Raw genomic sequence first — 17,931 nt, 5'->3', positions numbered from 1 at the left:
ACTGGCTTCTAGAAGGATTTTAATTTGCATTACTGTTCTCCAGGAAGGTAGAGTAAGGTAGGAGAAAAAGCACAAATCTTGAAGCTGAAGACAATTCTCTTCTGCTTTTTAAAAAGGTTACTTTAACATGACTTTTACTGAATGAAGTCATGATAATTTGTCATTTACGAGGATCCTTCAGGTTTATATAGTTAAACAAATATTTAACGAGTACCTACTTTATGTACTTTGATAAACAAAAGGAATATAAACAGAAAGAAAAAATGATCTCTTTACTTATTACACTTAGAGTCCAATGAAAGAAATAGACATTTATCAAATATTCACAGAAATAAATATAAAGTTTCAACTGTGACAGTTTTTACCAAGAGGTCTATGTTCCTATAATGATATATTATGGGGATTCTGCTTCGATATGCAGGGGCTTGTCCTGAGAAAGTAATGTTTCAGCTGGAAGATGAAAAATTAATTAGGAACTAATCAGGTGGTGTGGGCACAGATCAGGCTTTCGAAATGCATGTGTAAAGGCCCTGTGCAAGGATGGGGGAGCAGCATGGCAAATTTAAGGCATCAGAAGATCAGTGTGAGCAAAGCATGAGAGGAAAATGAGGGGTAGTAGTTCTAGATAAGGCGAGAGAGGGGAAGGCCCAAGCCAGATAGCAACTTGAGGGTCATGTGTGCAATACCAAGTTTATCCAGGAACACCAGGAAGCCAGTGTACCATTGAGAGATCTTATTCAGGGAGTGGAACTTGATCACATTTGACTTTGAAGATTACTCAGGAATATGCATTCATTAATTGGAAGAGTACAATGGAGGCCAGTAGACTGGTTGGGAGGGCACTGGCTAGTGCCTTAGGACATGATGGTAGCCTGCCGTAGCATAGGCATGGCAAGAGAGGGAGAAAATAGGAGGTAAAAATGAGTAGTTGGCAATGGAAATACATTAATTTGGTGAGATGGTGGAGGCATGTAAAAAAATAACAAACCTGAATATTTGAGGAAGTCCCATCCAGTCTTTGGATCTCTAGTCTGTCTCCCTGACTGGTTCTGAGGCAGTCGTGAGACACCCTCAGCCACCTGCCTTTTACTGTTAATCCTGGTGGTGAATCCAACAGATCCTACAAATCAGACCAGAAGAACAGAAGCCAGCGAGTGCCCTTTTGAGTGTCTACTTAGTGATTCCCAATATTCCACCCTCATTTCCTCGTACTCTAGGACCATGAGTCTCCCAAATTGTCTCCCTTACTCCTCTTCTTAAATTTTCGCTATAATATTGTAGCATACGTCTAAAGACTTAATATTTTTCTTCAATCAACTCATTTTAAATAATTTTATGTATTTGTTATATCACTACAAAAAGTAGAAAGTCTTTATAAATTGCCATAAATAAGGGGTAAATGTGAAAATAAACTCTGAAAACAGTCAACAATATTAGAAAATCAACCTTCTTGCCTGGCCATGATTCTGAACCTGTGGCTGTTTTCTCTTTGGAGGGATGTTAGCAAGTGTTTGAAAGGTTTTAAAAATAAGCACCGAGCTGAGATTTTCTCCTTGATGTTCTCAAATTGAGAGATTCAGAGCATGGGAGTAAATATGACTTAATGCTCTGTTCATGTCCTAAAATAATCTCCAGTGTGGTAGTACGTATCCCACATCTTGGGAAAAGCTACTTCAGGCCAGTAGTTCCATCACTGGACTTAGAATCACCTGTGGAGCTTTTACAAAGAACTGACTTAATTCACCTGGGCTGGGACCTAGCCAGAGATACTTTTAAAACAATAATTTTCAATGGAAGCAGTATTGGGGAGCATTTTAGTAATTGAAATTCTTCTTGGTTTTCATACTGATTAAGATGCTATTGCCTTTTCATGGGTGGTGGCCACAATGCTGGACTCAGCACTGTTGGTCAGTCTTGCCCAGTGAAGAACTAAATGGTCCACCAGACACTTCTATTAGTGGAAAACTTTGTTATAATTATCCAAATCTAGAATAACTTAGTATCCCTGTTTTATCTAGAAATACAATAACATGTAAGTAAAACAGTAAATATAATATATAAATACAGTTTTACTTATAAGCCCAAGACATTCTCAGTTTTAATACACAGTAAATATTAATATACACTGAATTATTAGGTACCCAACTAATAAGCAGTTTCAGAAAATCTTGTCACACAGCAATGCTATTCAAGATTTGAGTCTCTAATGCAACACAGTTGAATGTGTCATCAGTGATAGCTGTGGCCTTCAAGGTAGTTTGGCGCATAGGTGCAAGCATTCAATTACTTCATTTTGCCTATTAGTGCCATCCTGTTAGAGTTTTTTCCATCGCATGCGTATTTTTTCATGAAATACTTTTATGTCATCATGCAATGGTGATAGTATTATACTGATTGTTTAGTTATACATAGGTTCCTTTTATGATCTTTGAGTCCCTTTTTGAATAGTAGAAAGAATATTTAAAAATGTGTTATTAAAAGGGTGCATCTGACATGTGGGGGTTGAGCACCATGGCTTTAGAAGCTCCCAAGTGGTTCTCAAATGCACCAGATATGAACCCTTGCCTTGGCCTTTCTCTATGGCCTCTTCACTGACCTCTCAGCTTCTTGTCCCCCTTCTCCACCCCCAACCCCAGGAATTGTATGAGGTGCAGATCTGGTCTTGTCATTCCTGCTCTTTGTCTATGTCACTAAAACCTAAAAAGCCCTCACTTATTATTTAATCTGATCAACTTGGCAGCAGCCTCCTCCTCTTGACCTCCACTTCCTTTCCTTCCTCCCAGCTGCACCTTGGAGGGGCTGGATCTGGATCTTGCAAGTGGAATTGCAGATAGAGAAAAACACTTAGAACACTTCAGTGTGTGTATCGTAGTGAAAAGCACATGCTAAAGTATGACGGATAAAATGTGAGCTATAAAAAATGAGCTGCAATTCACATAGAGTTCCCAAAAGGGTGGTTATGATTTGGCTGTGTCCACACCCAATTCTCAAACCTGGTGGGAGGTGACTGAATTATGGGGATAGGTCTTTCCTAAGCTGTTCTCTTAATAGTGAATGAGTCTCATGAGATCTGATGGTTTTAAAAATGGGAGTTTCCCTTCATAAGCTCTTTGCCTGCCACCATGCATGTACGACATGACTTGCTACTCCTTGGCTTCCATTATTATTGTGAGGCCTCCCAAGCCATTAAACCTCTTTTTCTTCCTAATCTTGGGTATGTATTTATCAGCAACATAAAAACAGACTAGTACAGGGGTGTTCCCAGAAGACAATACCAGATTACTTAGAGTTGGCACACACACGTGCATACCTCCATGCCTTTGCACACACTCTTCCGTCTGGAGTGTCCTTCTCCTACTCATCTGCTTGACAAGCCCCAAGTCACTTTTGTCAGGCTTCATTTATTCAAGCTGTCCCTTTGCCTCTCTTCCTGGGCTCCCACTGCACTCATTCCACCCCTCATGAGAGCAGCCTTGTGTGCTTTCTGTTTCAAGTGCTTGTCTGCTTATCTCTCCAGACTGAGCAACTCCAAGGCAGACACATTTTTAAAACATTTTTTGCCTTCTACACATAGGAAAGGATGGTCATGTTGGCATCACTCAGTATATTTCTATTTATTACATGGATGGGAAAACATAATTAATGATTGAACAACATGTATATAGTATAAAGTGGAAAGGGTACATAAGTATAGCTAGTGAAAAGCGTGGGCCCTTCCACCTCTGATTTTCAGCTACCTGTTCTCCTTTCCAGAGACTGCTGCTGTTACTAGTTTGTTTATTTGTTTTTTTAGGGATACCCTTTGCCTACTCTAGAAGTTATCTACATAGAGAAAATAAGTATTTGATTCAAATATGTAGCTGGCATTTTTGAAGATTTCCATGCTGAAATTTGCTCTCTTTGGTCATTTCCGTCTGTCCTTGGCCACCTTTATAATAGCCCCTTACTTTCATCTTTCCCCATCCTTTTGACTTCTGCTTTTTCTTTTTTATTATTATTTCTTTTTTTTCTTGTTTTGATCTGACTTCTGCTTTTTCTATCACTATATCCTCCTCTTAAAAAAGTTCCTTCTTGACCGCGTGCAGTGGCTCATGCCTGTAGTCCCAGCACTTTGGGAGGCTAAGACAGGTGGACCACTTTAGCCTAGGAGTACAAGCCTGGGCAATCCAGTGGGACCCCATCTTTACAAAAAACAAAAAATATAGTGGGGTGGGGTAGAGTGTTCCTGTCATCCCAGCTACTCAAGAGGCTGAGATGGGAGGATCGCTTGAGCTGGGGAGGTTGAGGCTGCATTGAGCCATGGTCACACCACTGCTCACCAGCCTGGGCAATAGAATGAAATTCTATCTTGAAAATAAAACAATTCCTTCTCACCATCACCCACGAGGCCACTGGATCCTGAAACCTTTCTCCTCACCTTCCACCTGCCCTGTCTGCAGCACATTCATTGTGCTGTTGGGGGCAATGTAAACTCCAGGTGGCCCCTCTGCGTTTCCACCTGATCGTCATTTTTCTAGGCGGAGAGCGCACAGTCAGGATCAGAATTAGGAAGTTCTGCTTTCTCTCTCTGGCTCTTCTGGGAAATTCATACCATCTGTTCCAAAGCAGGGTGTGTAATATTGCAGCTGACTTCTGCTGAGCCACTTCACAGGTTTCTTTTAGGACTTTTCACTAAGGAGCCAAAAAAAATCTTCCAGATTTGAAGAAAGTCGTACAGCTGTGAAGCAATCATTATTTTAGAGACATTATATGTGTGGACTTTCAGAGTTGGAGTTTGAAAATCATCAGTTATTAGGTTGTTCTCCAGTCCCTTAGAATCCACAGCTGAGTCCGGTTAAAATTCTCATCACCACTGTAGTAGTGCCCCGAAAAGTTAAAGCCCTGATGTGAGAAATCTCTTGCTTTCCATATCACTTTCATTAGGACACACTTGTGTCAGCTTGTTTTATTTGTGTTCCACAGGCCAGAATTCCTCTGTACTGTAGTCTCTGTTAGAGACCTCTCGGTCCCCTTGTCTCAGGAAGAACTGTTGGCAGGTCTTGTTCTACTTAAAATCACAGGTGTTCAGGAAAAGTCCGCAGACTCCTCTTTAGCAGCCCTGAGGCCTGTGCAAAAGTAAAGACTAGAAAATGAGAGAATTGGTGGAACGAATGATAGTTTAGAAAGGTAAGTAAATATTTCTGACAAACATTAATTCTTGAACTCTGAGCTCTAGAAGTTTAGAATTTGATTTTCTTTTTTTTTTTTTTTTTTTAAGACAGAGTTTCGCTCTTGTTACCCAGGCTGGAGTGCAATGGCGTGATCTCGGCTCACCGCAACCTCCGCCTCCTGGGTTCAGGCAATTCTCCTGCCTCAGCCTCCTGAGTAGCTGGGATTACAGGCACACGCCACCATGCCCAGCTAATTTTTTTGTATTTTTAGTAGAGATAGGGTTTCACCATGTTGACCAGGATGGTCTCGATCTGTTGACCTCGTGATCCACCCGCCTCAGCCTCCCAAAGTGCTTGGATTACAGGCTTGAGCCACTGCGCCCGGCTAGAATTTGCTTTTCTCCTGTTATTTGGAGGAGATATTTTCATAGAGAGGTTCTCTTTTTTTCAGTATCTTGTCTGCTCAACAGAGGCTGACATAATGGGCAGAACCTGGGCCGCACCTGCCAGGTCAGAGGCACGCCTAGAGGAGTGAGGGTGGGGCCATTACCTCTTAGTTCCTTAGGGTCAGGGCCATAGACCTCCACTGATAAGGAGAGCTTGTCCTTTGTTTTGCTCTTTTTTAACAGATGTTAAATAGTCTAAGAAATCACAGAGAAGACTTCTGGCAACTGTATATTTCTGAACAGAGGGAAGTGAGACCATTTTGTGGCTTGCATTTTGGCATTTGCTTTCTGTTACCATATGTGTGCTGAAGAGTTCCAAATGTTTTTCTCCCTCTGAAATTCCTCTCCCAAGATCCAGACTTGTATTTCCAGCTGCCCAATCTTGACCTGCAGGCATTTCTAACATTTAATAGATCCAGAATGAAACTCATTTCAGCCCCCGAACTTGCTTTATCTCTGGCATTCTTGATTTCAGCTAATAACTTCTTCCCTGTATAATTGGGTTTTAAACAGCAGCATATACATTTTACATCATGATTTATTGTACATAAACACAAAGATGTAACTTGAACAAAAGTTTCATAAAACAATAGATATCTTTACATTTATGTTACCCTCTGATATCTTCTTTTAAATTTCATCTTTTGAAAAGTGCTGATGTCAACTTCCTTGATGAATTTTACTGTGATCTGCAATTTGAGTAAACCTCAGAGATAAAATGCAGTCTCCTTGGATATAGTATGTGGCCTCTGCTTCCCATCATGTAGCCCCATCTGCAGTGTAGCCACAGTGTTATCCAGACACACCATTCATTCATTAAATCATTCATTCATTCAGTCAGTCAGTCAGTCAACATTTACTGAGCACATATCTGGTGCCAGGCATGTGGTACACTAAGTATCCAGAGATCGACATCATCATCTCCACTCTGAGGACCACAGTCCAGTGGGGAGAGAGATGAGTAATCTAGCAATTACCAGGTAGTGATTAGATTCTATAATAGAAGCTTGCATAAAGCACTCAGACATCACAAAGAGGCAGCATATACCTTGGGCCAGAGAATCCAGAGGGTCTTTCAGGAAAAAGTGAACCATGAAGTGAAGCTACAAATGGAGGTAGGAGTTCAGCTGGTTAAATCAGGGCAGGGCGTTAGGGAAGAGGAATCCGCTGTAAGAAGACATGGGGGTTGAGCAGCATGTTAGCTTGGAGGGCTGAAAGTGATGTGACATAAGCCTCTCCTTATAACTGGATACTCTACTGTCACTCCCACCTTTTCTTTATTTGGCAACCAGTGACTCAGTGTTCCCTCTCCCAGTAAGCCACCCTCTCCTGGTAGCCTTTTTCCCTGCCCCTAGGGAGACTCAAGCCACCCTCCTTTGGGCTCTGACCTCACTATTCCACACCATCAACTTTGTTATATTGAAGGCCATTCATCATTGCCCCTGTTCATCTGCATCACTAGACCAGGAGCACCTCAAGGCAGAATCCAAGTCCCATCCTTACATCTTTGGTGAGGAATACAATAAGTGTTAGCCAAATAAAGAGATAAAACGACAAAGGAATGAGGAGATGGACAAGGCACGGGCACCGGTTTAGGTTAAGTCTACTTAAATGGACGTGTAGAAGACTTTTCAGTATATCATAGATGGAGAAGGGCTTCAGGTATCATAAACCTGCTTATTTACAGAGCTGGGAACCACATTTTAAATGTTGGTAGCACATCAGATGCAATTTTCTTTTTGTTTTATTTGCAAAAGATTATTTTTGACTTTTAGAAAATACTCTTTCTTCTAACTTAAATGTATCTTGGTAATGGAATTTGTTAGTGAATTAATGCAAATGAAAATCTGGCATCAGAGACCACAAACATAAAATCTCTTCAGTGCACATGTAGCCAATTATTGTCAACTATACATTAAACCCAAACTATTTTTTCCAAAATGGCTTTTACAGTAAGCAATATTAAATTTTAATTACTCTTTCCTTTGCCCACTTTGCATTTCCTGTGTAAATGGTTCAGGATTGTAGGCAGGACAGTTTGAGGTCTGGAATCTCAATAGTCAAGCCTATAACTGAAAAAAAAAAGTCTAATGTATTTTTCTTTTTCCTGGTAATTTTTATATGACCATAATATTTCATAACCACTTTGAAACAGAACACTGGATATGGATGAGGATAATGCCTGCAAAAAAGTTTTGCTAACGCAAGCATTGTAGAAACAGAGGCAGCCAGGAAAACAATTGTACTTTATTAGGAGCAAGAGAACAGGGCTCAGATTCTGGCTGGACTTCCACTGTTTATAAAACTTTCAGAGGCTCTATTTTCGTATGTGATAGATTGGCTGCGTTCAAGTTGTGATTGTGAGCTGACATTTTCTCCCTTTTGTTGCTAAAATTTAGTACTGTTGAACTCCTTTGTCCTTCATGCAAATTTTAATGAGAACAAAGTGGAGCATTTCCAGCTTAGCTGTATGTGCTGCCTGCAAACTTGATTGTCTCCTCTTGAAATAATGGTTGGGATTATTGAAAAGAAAGGGAGAAATGCCTTTTGCAGAGACACTGTTATCATAATCGTTTATGTCAGAGACAATGCTTTTGTCTCTTTTCTCATGTTACAACTCTTCCAGCCCTCTTGCCTGCCTCCTTCCCCCAGTCATCCAGCCCATCAATAATGTGATCTAGTTGGTGTAGCTCTGTCTATCGATGTTAGTATTAATTAGTGCTTAAAAAAGTAACCAAGTATGAGTCTTAAAAGAAGAATTTTTATTTTCTCATTTGCTGATGCTGGATTCATGTTTCAGCCAGGAACATAAATAAATGTATTCACCAGAGTAGGAGGCAGTGAGTTTGGCACTTATTATATATTTGCCACCCTTTGATGTCACTGCCATGTCACCCACTAGTAAATAGATATATGAACAATCTAAGCCCTGTATTACCTTATTGTCTAGTAGTGCCTGCACATCCTCAGATAAAGTGAATATGCTTCATTTCCTCTGTTGACGAAGAGTCAAACTCTGTAAGAGATTTATTCTGAGCCAAATATGAGTGACCAATGGCCCATGACAGAGCCCTCAGGAGATCTTGAGAACATGTGCCCAACATTGTCAGGCTGCAGCTGGGTTATATACATTTTAATGAGACATAAGACATCAGTCAATACATGTAAGATGTATATTGGTTTAGTCCAGAAAGGCAGGACAACTGGAAGTGGCAGCTTCCAAGTCATAGGTGGATTCCAGGATTTTCCGATTGGCAGTTGATTGAAAGAGTTATTATCTAAAGACCTGGAATCAATAGGAATGTGTGGATTACCAAAAGGGTAGAGACCACAGCTTTATCATGCAGATGAAGCCTCCAGGTAGCAGACTTCAGAGAGAATAGATTGTAAATGTTTCTTATCAGACTTACAGAGTCTGTTCTATCAGTCTTAAGCTCTGTGTTGATGTTACACTGGTCAGTGGTCCCTGAATTCCAAAAAGGAGGTGGGTATAATGAGGCATGTCTGGCTGCCTTTCCCATCATGGCCTGAACTAGTTTTTCAGGTTAACTTTGGAATGTCTTTGGCTGAGAGGAGGGATCTATTCAGATGGTTGAGGGGCTTATAATTTTATTCTTGGTTTACACCTCTCGTGATCTCTAGCGGTCCTTCACCTCTGCCAGTTTCCAGCTATATCTCTTGCCCATTCTAACCTGTTTGTCTATCCATGTTTATCCAATATAGTTTGAATGACAGCATCTGGCACTGACTTGCTTGAAAATAGAGTCCCTATGGAAAAAGTGGGCAGTCTAAATATTTCCACATGGCTGGAGCCTCCCTATCTGATCCAAATCAGTTTTCTGTGGGTTCTTTGAATAATAATCTGATACTGACATTGTTCTGTGTGCCAGGTAGCATTCTCCACACAATTGAGGTAGGTGGAATTAACACCCTCCAGTTTACAAATGAGGAAATTGAAATTCAGTGGGGCTACTTCTCTGCCCAAGCTTACATGGCTAGTAAGTAGGGGAGCAAAGATTTGAATTCAAGATGTCTTCAGAGTCTGGCCTTTCAACACTGAATTTCCCCTTTCTAGACTCTTAACCCTGAAACTCCATTCTCAATCAGCGATTTGCCATTATCATTGAGTATAAGAGCTATAGATCAAGGAACAGAATATTCAAATGGAGTGTCCAGTTACATGTGAAATGGAATTGCCCATTTCCTCAGATCAAAGATTGTAGTGATAGAAAAGTAGGTGGGGAAAGAAGATAGATGTACAGATAGAAAAAGGAAAACATGTAGGAAGAACAGTATTTTGGCAAGAGGAAACTGTAAATCACATAATATTGATTTTAACTGTAGTGAGAGAATTTGAGCATTCTAAGCTGTCAACCTGCCTCTTTGAAACATTATGATGCTCAGACAGAGGATGTGGGGTAGAAATGGCAGAATTGTTGGAACTGTTAAATGATGAAACGTGATACTGGAGTGAAAGACAAAAGCTCATGAAAGAATCATGAGGGACACATACAAACTTCATTCAGCAGCATGAAGATGACAGCTTATTGTTTGATTGCTTAGTTTGGACTTGATAAAATTATAGCAGATTTAACTTGTCTTACCACATTCAGCTTTATTTGTTATAACACAGATTCATCTTGGGTGGCTCTTTAGCCGGATTTGTTTTTACTGAAATAAAATCCCTGGCACATGATAATGGAAAAAAAATACCAGAGTTTGATAATATGTAGCGTACTACTTTTCTACACTTGAGAATTTTGAGTGCTTTGGAAATAATAAGGCTGTTTCCACAATTTCCTGTTCTCCACTAGGTTCTTGGAACGCCAAATGAGGACACATGGCCTGGAGTTCATTCTTTACCACATTTTAAGCCAGGTATGTTTCCTTAATTACAGATGACTAGGTGCTTCTTATATGCAAAAAGTGAGTATATAAATGTTCCCTCTCAAGCAATATACCACCTTAAAAAATTCTGGTTACTTTGCCATTGTGTGCTTTATTAATGGAATTGTCCTTTTGTTTTCACAAATTATTTGTCTGCGAAGACAGAGTTAATGACATCCGTGATAATTTTCCCCATATATACCTTGTTTGATTTGACTGCTTGATCTTGCAGTAACCATTAATTTCATCATTAGTTAGACTAGCATCCATGTCTGTTAAAACAAAATTTAAATTGGGGTGCTCCAATCCATCTGTGTCACTTTTTGTAGTAAGTAACCAGAAAAAGTATTGAATTGTAAAAAAGGAAACATCACATTTTTATTTTTTTTATAAAACTCATAAATATATGGTCTATAATTTGAAATTAAACATGTAAGATGTTCTGAGTGTCCTGTTGTACAGCATTCAATATGTTTTAATGTAAAATATTTAAACCTACACACTGAAAAATCTGTAAGAAATGTGAATTTTTAAAATAAGTTGTAGTTTTTTTTCACCAGTAGGTGGCAGGTGTGAAACTTTGTTTTAATCATTAATTTAACAGGCAAATCTCAAAGATAGTCTAATTTTATGAGAGGGGAAAGGTTCGGAATTGAAAATTTAATGAAATCAGTGGAATTAATTATTGTAAAATGATTATCTTGTTGGTGGTTGTTTTTTTCTTTTCTCAGTTATAAAACATGGTTTGCTAATGCAGACCCCACCATAAAATTACTGAAAGGGATTTTATAGAAGCTCTAATAATCTATTATACTAGAAGGGAAAAGAGCTATGAATAATATCTGTTAGAGAAGCCAAGAATATTCTTTTGCTTCTCTTCCCCTCTTTTGGGGAGCCATCAGGAATAAATTATCAGTTCCAAAGAATGACTGAGTTGGGAAACTATTTTTACTCTTAATATTTTTCTTCTGAAAGTGTACAGTGTGTTGAGAATTCTTTTATCTTCTTCAACTGCCCTTAAGACTCCTTGTACTTTTATTGTAAATTCTAAATGACTTCTATATTCTGAAAGACCATAGAAACCTAACAATTTTAAATGGACTGACTTTCTTTTTTGAGTAAGAAGAGGTGTCCTCTAACTGATCCAAGTGTTCCTAATGGAGTCTACATGAAAAACACAGTTCTTTGTACATGATCCAATTGTGGCCTCTTAAAGAAGGTTAAGTTTCCCATGTTAGGACCTAAAATTTTAAGTCCCAGGCAAATAAAACAAGAGAATTTGAAAAGATGTGAAATGAATAGAGTTAGATGCAGAAAGGAACAATTAAGATGAAATCATTTGGCATGCCTAGCTTCTGGACTAGAAAATGTAGAATAATTTATGTGTTTTGGTGGTAGTAGAATTTATCTTCATCAACAACATACAAAACCATTTATTAGTTGTATTTGGGAAGGTACTAGGATAGGTGTACATTAAGCTAATGGATTGTGAACTTTATGACACCAGGGACTGTTCATTGAACATATTTGGTGTTCAATAAATGTTTGTTTCACTGGAATATATTAAATGTTAAAACAGACATTATGTATGTGACTCCTCTGGTGGGCATATGTAAACTAGAATGTTTATGTTAAGTTATTAACATTATGTGTAAGCCCCACAACAGACACATAATACCTAGAAGGTAATGGGGAAACAGAAAAATAACATATGGAGAGGGTGGAAGGTATGGGTGCGATGAGCAAGAAGCTTATTCCAAGCAGAGCTTAGGGCTGTGAACCATAGCACATAAATATGATAAGTGTTTCCTGAGTTTGCTTGAGAGGAGTCAAAAGAAAACAAAACAATAGACTGAGTCAAAGGAAGCAAATCTCTGAGTCCTTCCAAGCAGCACTTACCAAATCATCCAGGGGAGCCCGTCCCTGACCTCACAGACCTCATCGTCCTGGGGAAGAAAATATATAATTCCAAATGAGGAAAATGTCAGTGCTAGAGTCTGCCTGTCCCAACCCTACTCTCCAGCTCCTTGATCTATCCCAAAGAATGCCCTAAAGAGTCTGGAAAAGATCATCTAAGACATAAGGACAAAGTTTGTTTAATTTTCTAATAATAAATTTAAGCAATCAAAAAGTCAAGCAATATGAAAAAGGAGCATAGTACAGAGCCTCCTCTCCTCTCCCAACTTCCCCAGAGCCACTGACCCCACCACAGGCCCCCAGTGTATTAGTTTCTTATGTTTATTCCCTTCATGTTAATGTAAAAATTAATATTAATTTTTACTTTTCTTATATTAAATACAATTCCACATCTTGTGTTTCTCATTAATGCATCTCATTGATCTTCTCATGTCACTGTGGGGAGGAGGCCAATGTGGCTTCCCTCTTGTCTCATAGAGCTGCATTGTTTTCTGGTGTATGGATTTAACGCATTCCCTAATCAGGGATAGTTGGGTTGTTGTTTCCATTGCTTTGCTATTATAAATATTAAGCATTGAGTAACTTTGTTCCTGTACATATACATATGCATTGCATATATGCAAGCATATTTGAAAAATAAATTAGGAGAAATAAGGTTAAAGAGCCAGTAAGTATAGACAATTATAATTTTGACCACTTTTGTCAAACTGTTTTCCAAAAGGGTGGTATCTGTTGTCTCTGTTGCCAACAATACAGGAGAATACTTCTTCCCACAGCTGCTTCTCCTCTCTATGCTGTGTGACCAAACTTTTGGATTTTGCCAGTCAGTTAGATGACAAAAGGAATTCCAGTAAAATTTTTATTTGCATGCCTCTTATTATGATGAGGTTGAGCATCTTTTGATATGTTTCAGAATCTTTTGCATTTTCTTTAATCTGAATTCTTTATATCTTTTGGCCAATTTTTAGTTGAGTTGTGTGTCTTTTTTTTTTTTAATCTATTTCTAGAGGTTCTTTATATTTTATTTTATTTTTAGTGATATTGCCCAGGTGGGAGTGCAGTGGTATGATTACAGCTCGCTGCAGCCTCAACCTTCCAGGTTCAAGTGATCCTCCCCACTCAGCCTCTCAGGTAGCTGGAACTAACTATAGATGCATACCACTATGCATGGCTAATTTTTTTTTTAAATCTTTTGTAGAGATGGAGGTCTTGCTATGTTGTCAGGGGTGGTCTTGAACTCCCGGGCTCAAGCAGTCCTCCCACCTCCACCTCCCAAAATTCTGGGATTACAGGCATAAGCTACCGTGCCCAGCTGAGTTCTTTATATTTAAGAGAAATTGTCCCTTTGTCCATGAAAAACTTTTGCTTCTTTGGGATTTGGAAAATGATCCTTTCTAATTTTTAAGCAATTTTGAAAATAATTCTTGTCTTTGTCTCTCATGTCTTCCTTGACTTGCCTAAGTTTTGCCTTGAGAAAAGCCCATGGTGTTTTTATAATAGTAGAGTTATGATTTTAATAAAATAGAGACAGAGTCTTGTCATTTTGGCCAGACTAGTCTTGAACTCTTGATGTCAAGCAATTCTCTCACCTTGGTCTCCCAAAGTGCTGGAATTACAGGCCATTGTGCCTGACCACAATTTTTTTAAAGACCAATTTCTGTTATAGGTATATATATATATATATATATATATATATATGTAAGAAAAACCAGTTTGAGTTTTCAAGTAGATTACTTTACGGCTATGATCTAGGTCATGCAAAAATCTCTTGGTTTTAACTTATCCTAACCTAATTTCCTAGTAGTTATTTTTTAAATAACTTACTTTGATAGTTAATTTCTGTGAAATAAGTTGAATTCACTTATTATTTCAGCAGTATTTCCTGAGAACTACTTGTATGTCTATGGACTAGAGATGTTGCATTGAACAAAACACAAATTATAGTAAGTGAAATATATCGTATATTGGGTGGTGATGAGTACTATGGAGGAAATAGAGCAAGAAACTGGTTCAGGAATTTACAGTTTAAATAGGGTGGGAAAGTGGGTGATTCACAGTTTAAATAGGGTGATCAAGGAAGGCCTCCCTGAAAAGAAGACACTTGACTGAAGAAAATGAGAGACAGAGTCAATAGGATATTTGAGGGAAGAGCTCTTTAGACAGAGAGAAAAGCAAGCATCAATGCCCTGAATGGGAAGGAGTAGAGGGCTGAAAATGAAGTCACAGATCATGGAGGGCCTGAGGGCTACTCTGAGTCCTTCACCACAAATCTGAGTGAGACAGAAAGGTCTAGAAGATTTTGAAACAGGCAGCATGGGAGCTGGTTTATGTAAGGGTAGTAAGACTACCCCAGCTACTGTACTGAGAATTGGGGGTCAGAGCAGACTCAGGGAAACTTATTAAGAGCCTATGACAGGAGTCCAAGGAAGAGGCGATGAAATATACCATGAATAAAATGGCCTTCTCTTTTCAACTCCTCTGATTATCCAGAACTCAGCATCGTTTTCCCTTGGAAAAAAAGTATAACAAAACTGGAGAAACACTTTTAATATAATTATTGAAATAGTAAAAAAACATTTAGTTTAAAACTGAGCTTTATTCCTCAGTATTTAACCTGTATCTCCTCAGCATATTCCCATAGCAACCAGGCAACTATAATAGGTCACAGCAGCATTATATATTATAAAGTGTGCATGTTACATACAATAAGGAGTCTGTGTTAGTCTCATTTGTGTTGCTATAAAGGAATACATGAGACTGGGTAATTTACAAAGAAAAGAGGATCTGTTGGCTCCAGGATCTGCAGGCTGTAAAAGAAGCATGACACCAGCATCTGCTTCTGGTGGGGTCCTCAAGAAGCTTACAGTTATAGCAGAAGGTAAAGGAGGAGCATATCACATGGTAAGAGAGGGAGCAAAAGAGAAGAGAGGACTTCTCTAAATTTAGTGTCAGAGGTGGAAGTAGATCCCAGGTCTCCCTGAGTCTTAGATGAGTGTACTTTTGTTTTTGTTTCTGTTTTCCAGCCTCCATTATGAAATAGCGTTCTACTGAATGTGTATTGCAATTTCTCTTTGCTCTTCTAAATAACAGTTGACTGACAATTAGACTATTTTTAAAAGCAGAAAAATAGAGAGGATCTGATCTCTGTCTGGTGAAATATGTACACAAAATCACCAACACCAGACTCTTTTTAACAACCAGATCTCTCACCTGAAGTAATAAAGCAAGAACTCACTCATCACTGTGGAGCAGATACCCAGTTATTCATGAGGAATCCACCCCCATGACCCAAACACCTTCCACCAGGTCTCACCTCCAACATTGGGGATAACATTTCAACATGAGATTTGGAGGAGACAGACATCCAAACTATATCAGAATCTAACCTAGGAACCTGCTGTTTTTCCATCATTTACTTCTATTTTAATTTCTCTTGAAATAAATGGGAAACAGGCCTGTTTCTTCTTTGAACCTGATTACCTTCCTGTTTCTTTTCCCCACCTTCAGGGTTCTGTGGTTAATGGTCTTTTAAAAGTAGGTGTCTCTGTCTCCCTCTCACTCTCTCATTCCAGAGTGTCTCCTTTTGCCACTGTGTTCAGGATGCTTGCTGTGGGAAAGTCTTGAGGTGAGAGGTTGTGCTGTGGTGTTCTCAGTACGTCAGTAATTCCATAGCTTGGGGTGAGACTTATCACAGGCAAACCCATGCTCTACACAAAGTGAGAGTCCCCTGTAAAAATAAGTCATATTTCTTGTCATGGGTTCATAGTTACTCACTAACAGGAGACCTTTGAATAAGGCTCTCTGCTTTAAATTCCTCCTGGGATAATGAAAGGCTTCCCTGTGTGCATTGCAGGATCACTTTCTCCCACCAGCTTTACCCCCTGCTACATCCCATTGATAGGTCATGTGGCTCATATGTCTCTGCTAAAGTGATGGTGCCATTTTTTTTGTTATAAGACAGACTTATCATTTTTTAAAAGATGCATCTTGCATATATGTTTGAGGGATTGTTTAAACTTCATAGAATTGTGGTAACCCCAGATCAAGGCAGAATACACTTAGACATTTGAAGTTCTCCAGAGCAATAGAATCAGAGTAATGAATGAAGAGTTTTGTCAAGGCTTTGTCATTTCCAGCTGTCAAGAAGTACCCCAGAGCTGCATGAGCTGAGAGTACAAGTGGTGTTTGATTGTGTAGTAACTGTTTAAGCAAAATGAACGTTGGAGCTAGAGGAAGCCCCAGGGAACATCTAGTCTGGCTTTCTTCTTGTGAGGTTAGGGACCTGACATCCAGAGATGTTAAAGAACTTCACTAAAGTTAGTGTCAGAGGTGGAAGTAGATTCCAGGTCTCCTTGGGTCTTAGTTGAGTGTGTTTGTGTTTTTGGTTTTGTTTTCCAGCTTTCGTTATGAAGTAGCATTCTACTGAATATGTATTACAATTTCTCCTTGTTCTTCTAAGGAACAGTTTACTGACAATTAGGCTATTTAAAAAAACAGAAAAATAGAGAGGATCTGATCCCTGTATTTGGTAAAATATCTACACAAAACCACCAATAACACTTTGTATAAAATGGTTTAGCACTGAAATAACATGTAGATTCCATGTATGATACTTTCATTCATCTCTTAAATGCTTCCAACAAAAGGGGCATTCAAAAACTATTTAATGGCGGATTATTCAGGAGCTCAGAAAGGAAGACACTGTCAAGTTCAGGGAGGAAGAAAATGCTGCTAGACCAGAAGCAATTAAAAGTAATGAAATTTAGAATAAAATAATTATATTTTCCAAAATCAAGCAAGAGAATAAAGCATTTCTAAAGTGGTTATATCATTTCTAAGGAAAAGTTATTCAATTGAAAAGGCTGTTTGATTAAGGTTGTTTGAAGAAAATGGACTGTCTCCCAACGAATGAAATAATATAAAGAATTTGCCATTGGAGGCAATTGGTGAATGGTGATATTTTAAACACACTATACCCAAAACTAATCCTACAGACACATTGACCTTAAAGGCATCATTTACATATGGACTTAGCTGAATCAAGGCTTTGTAATGAGGCAAAAAACTTCTCTTTAAGTCCCGCCTATTCTCTGTCCTGTCTGTTACCCCAAAACCAAAAACAGATCCACACTTTTTTGTTCCAGAGGGAGGAAGTAAATCATTTCAGAAATAGAATACTGTGGTGCTAACACTTTACATTTTATGCTATATTTTATTATTTACAAAGCTTTTTAATATATGATCTCATTTGATAGTTAGAGTAACTGCATATAATAATGTGTTTATCCTACTATTGTTATCTCATTTACAGATGAAGAAACTGGGAAACTGAGGCTCTGAGAGATAGTGTAGCTTGCCCAGAGACCTCATCCTTCCAGGTTGTAGCAGAGCCAAAACTCAAACCCAGGTCTTTCAACTCTAAGCCATTCTCAGTGATGCCTCCTCCTCTCTTTGAGAGAGCTTCCCTGCCCACAGACCCAGTCCTATGGAGGAGAATTGTCAGGCTCTTCCCAGCTCTGTCTTGTGGCATC

General features: G+C 38.8%; 1 protein-coding gene across 37 annotated transcripts in view; it reads left to right on the top strand.

Moving 5' to 3' along the window:
• Positions 1–17,931, top strand: part of CDK14 (cyclin dependent kinase 14) — a 621,661-nt gene that overhangs the window by 446,707 nt on the left and 157,023 nt on the right. For all 37 annotated transcript variants that reach the window (XM_078342880.1, XM_009002498.4, XM_054237316.2 and 34 more), the window contains one exon: positions 10,411–10,474. In XM_078342880.1, coding sequence (XP_078199006.1) covers positions 10,411–10,474 — 64 coding nt within the window. The remainder of the gene's footprint in view (positions 1–10,410; positions 10,475–17,931) is intronic.

This window comes from Callithrix jacchus, chromosome 11, assembly GCF_049354715.1.
Source record: "Callithrix jacchus isolate 240 chromosome 11, calJac240_pri, whole genome shotgun sequence".
Lineage (NCBI taxonomy): Eukaryota > Metazoa > Chordata > Mammalia > Primates > Cebidae > Callithrix > Callithrix jacchus.
Note: the sequence above shows the minus strand (reverse complement) of the source record. Positions and strands in the feature narration are given on the sequence as shown.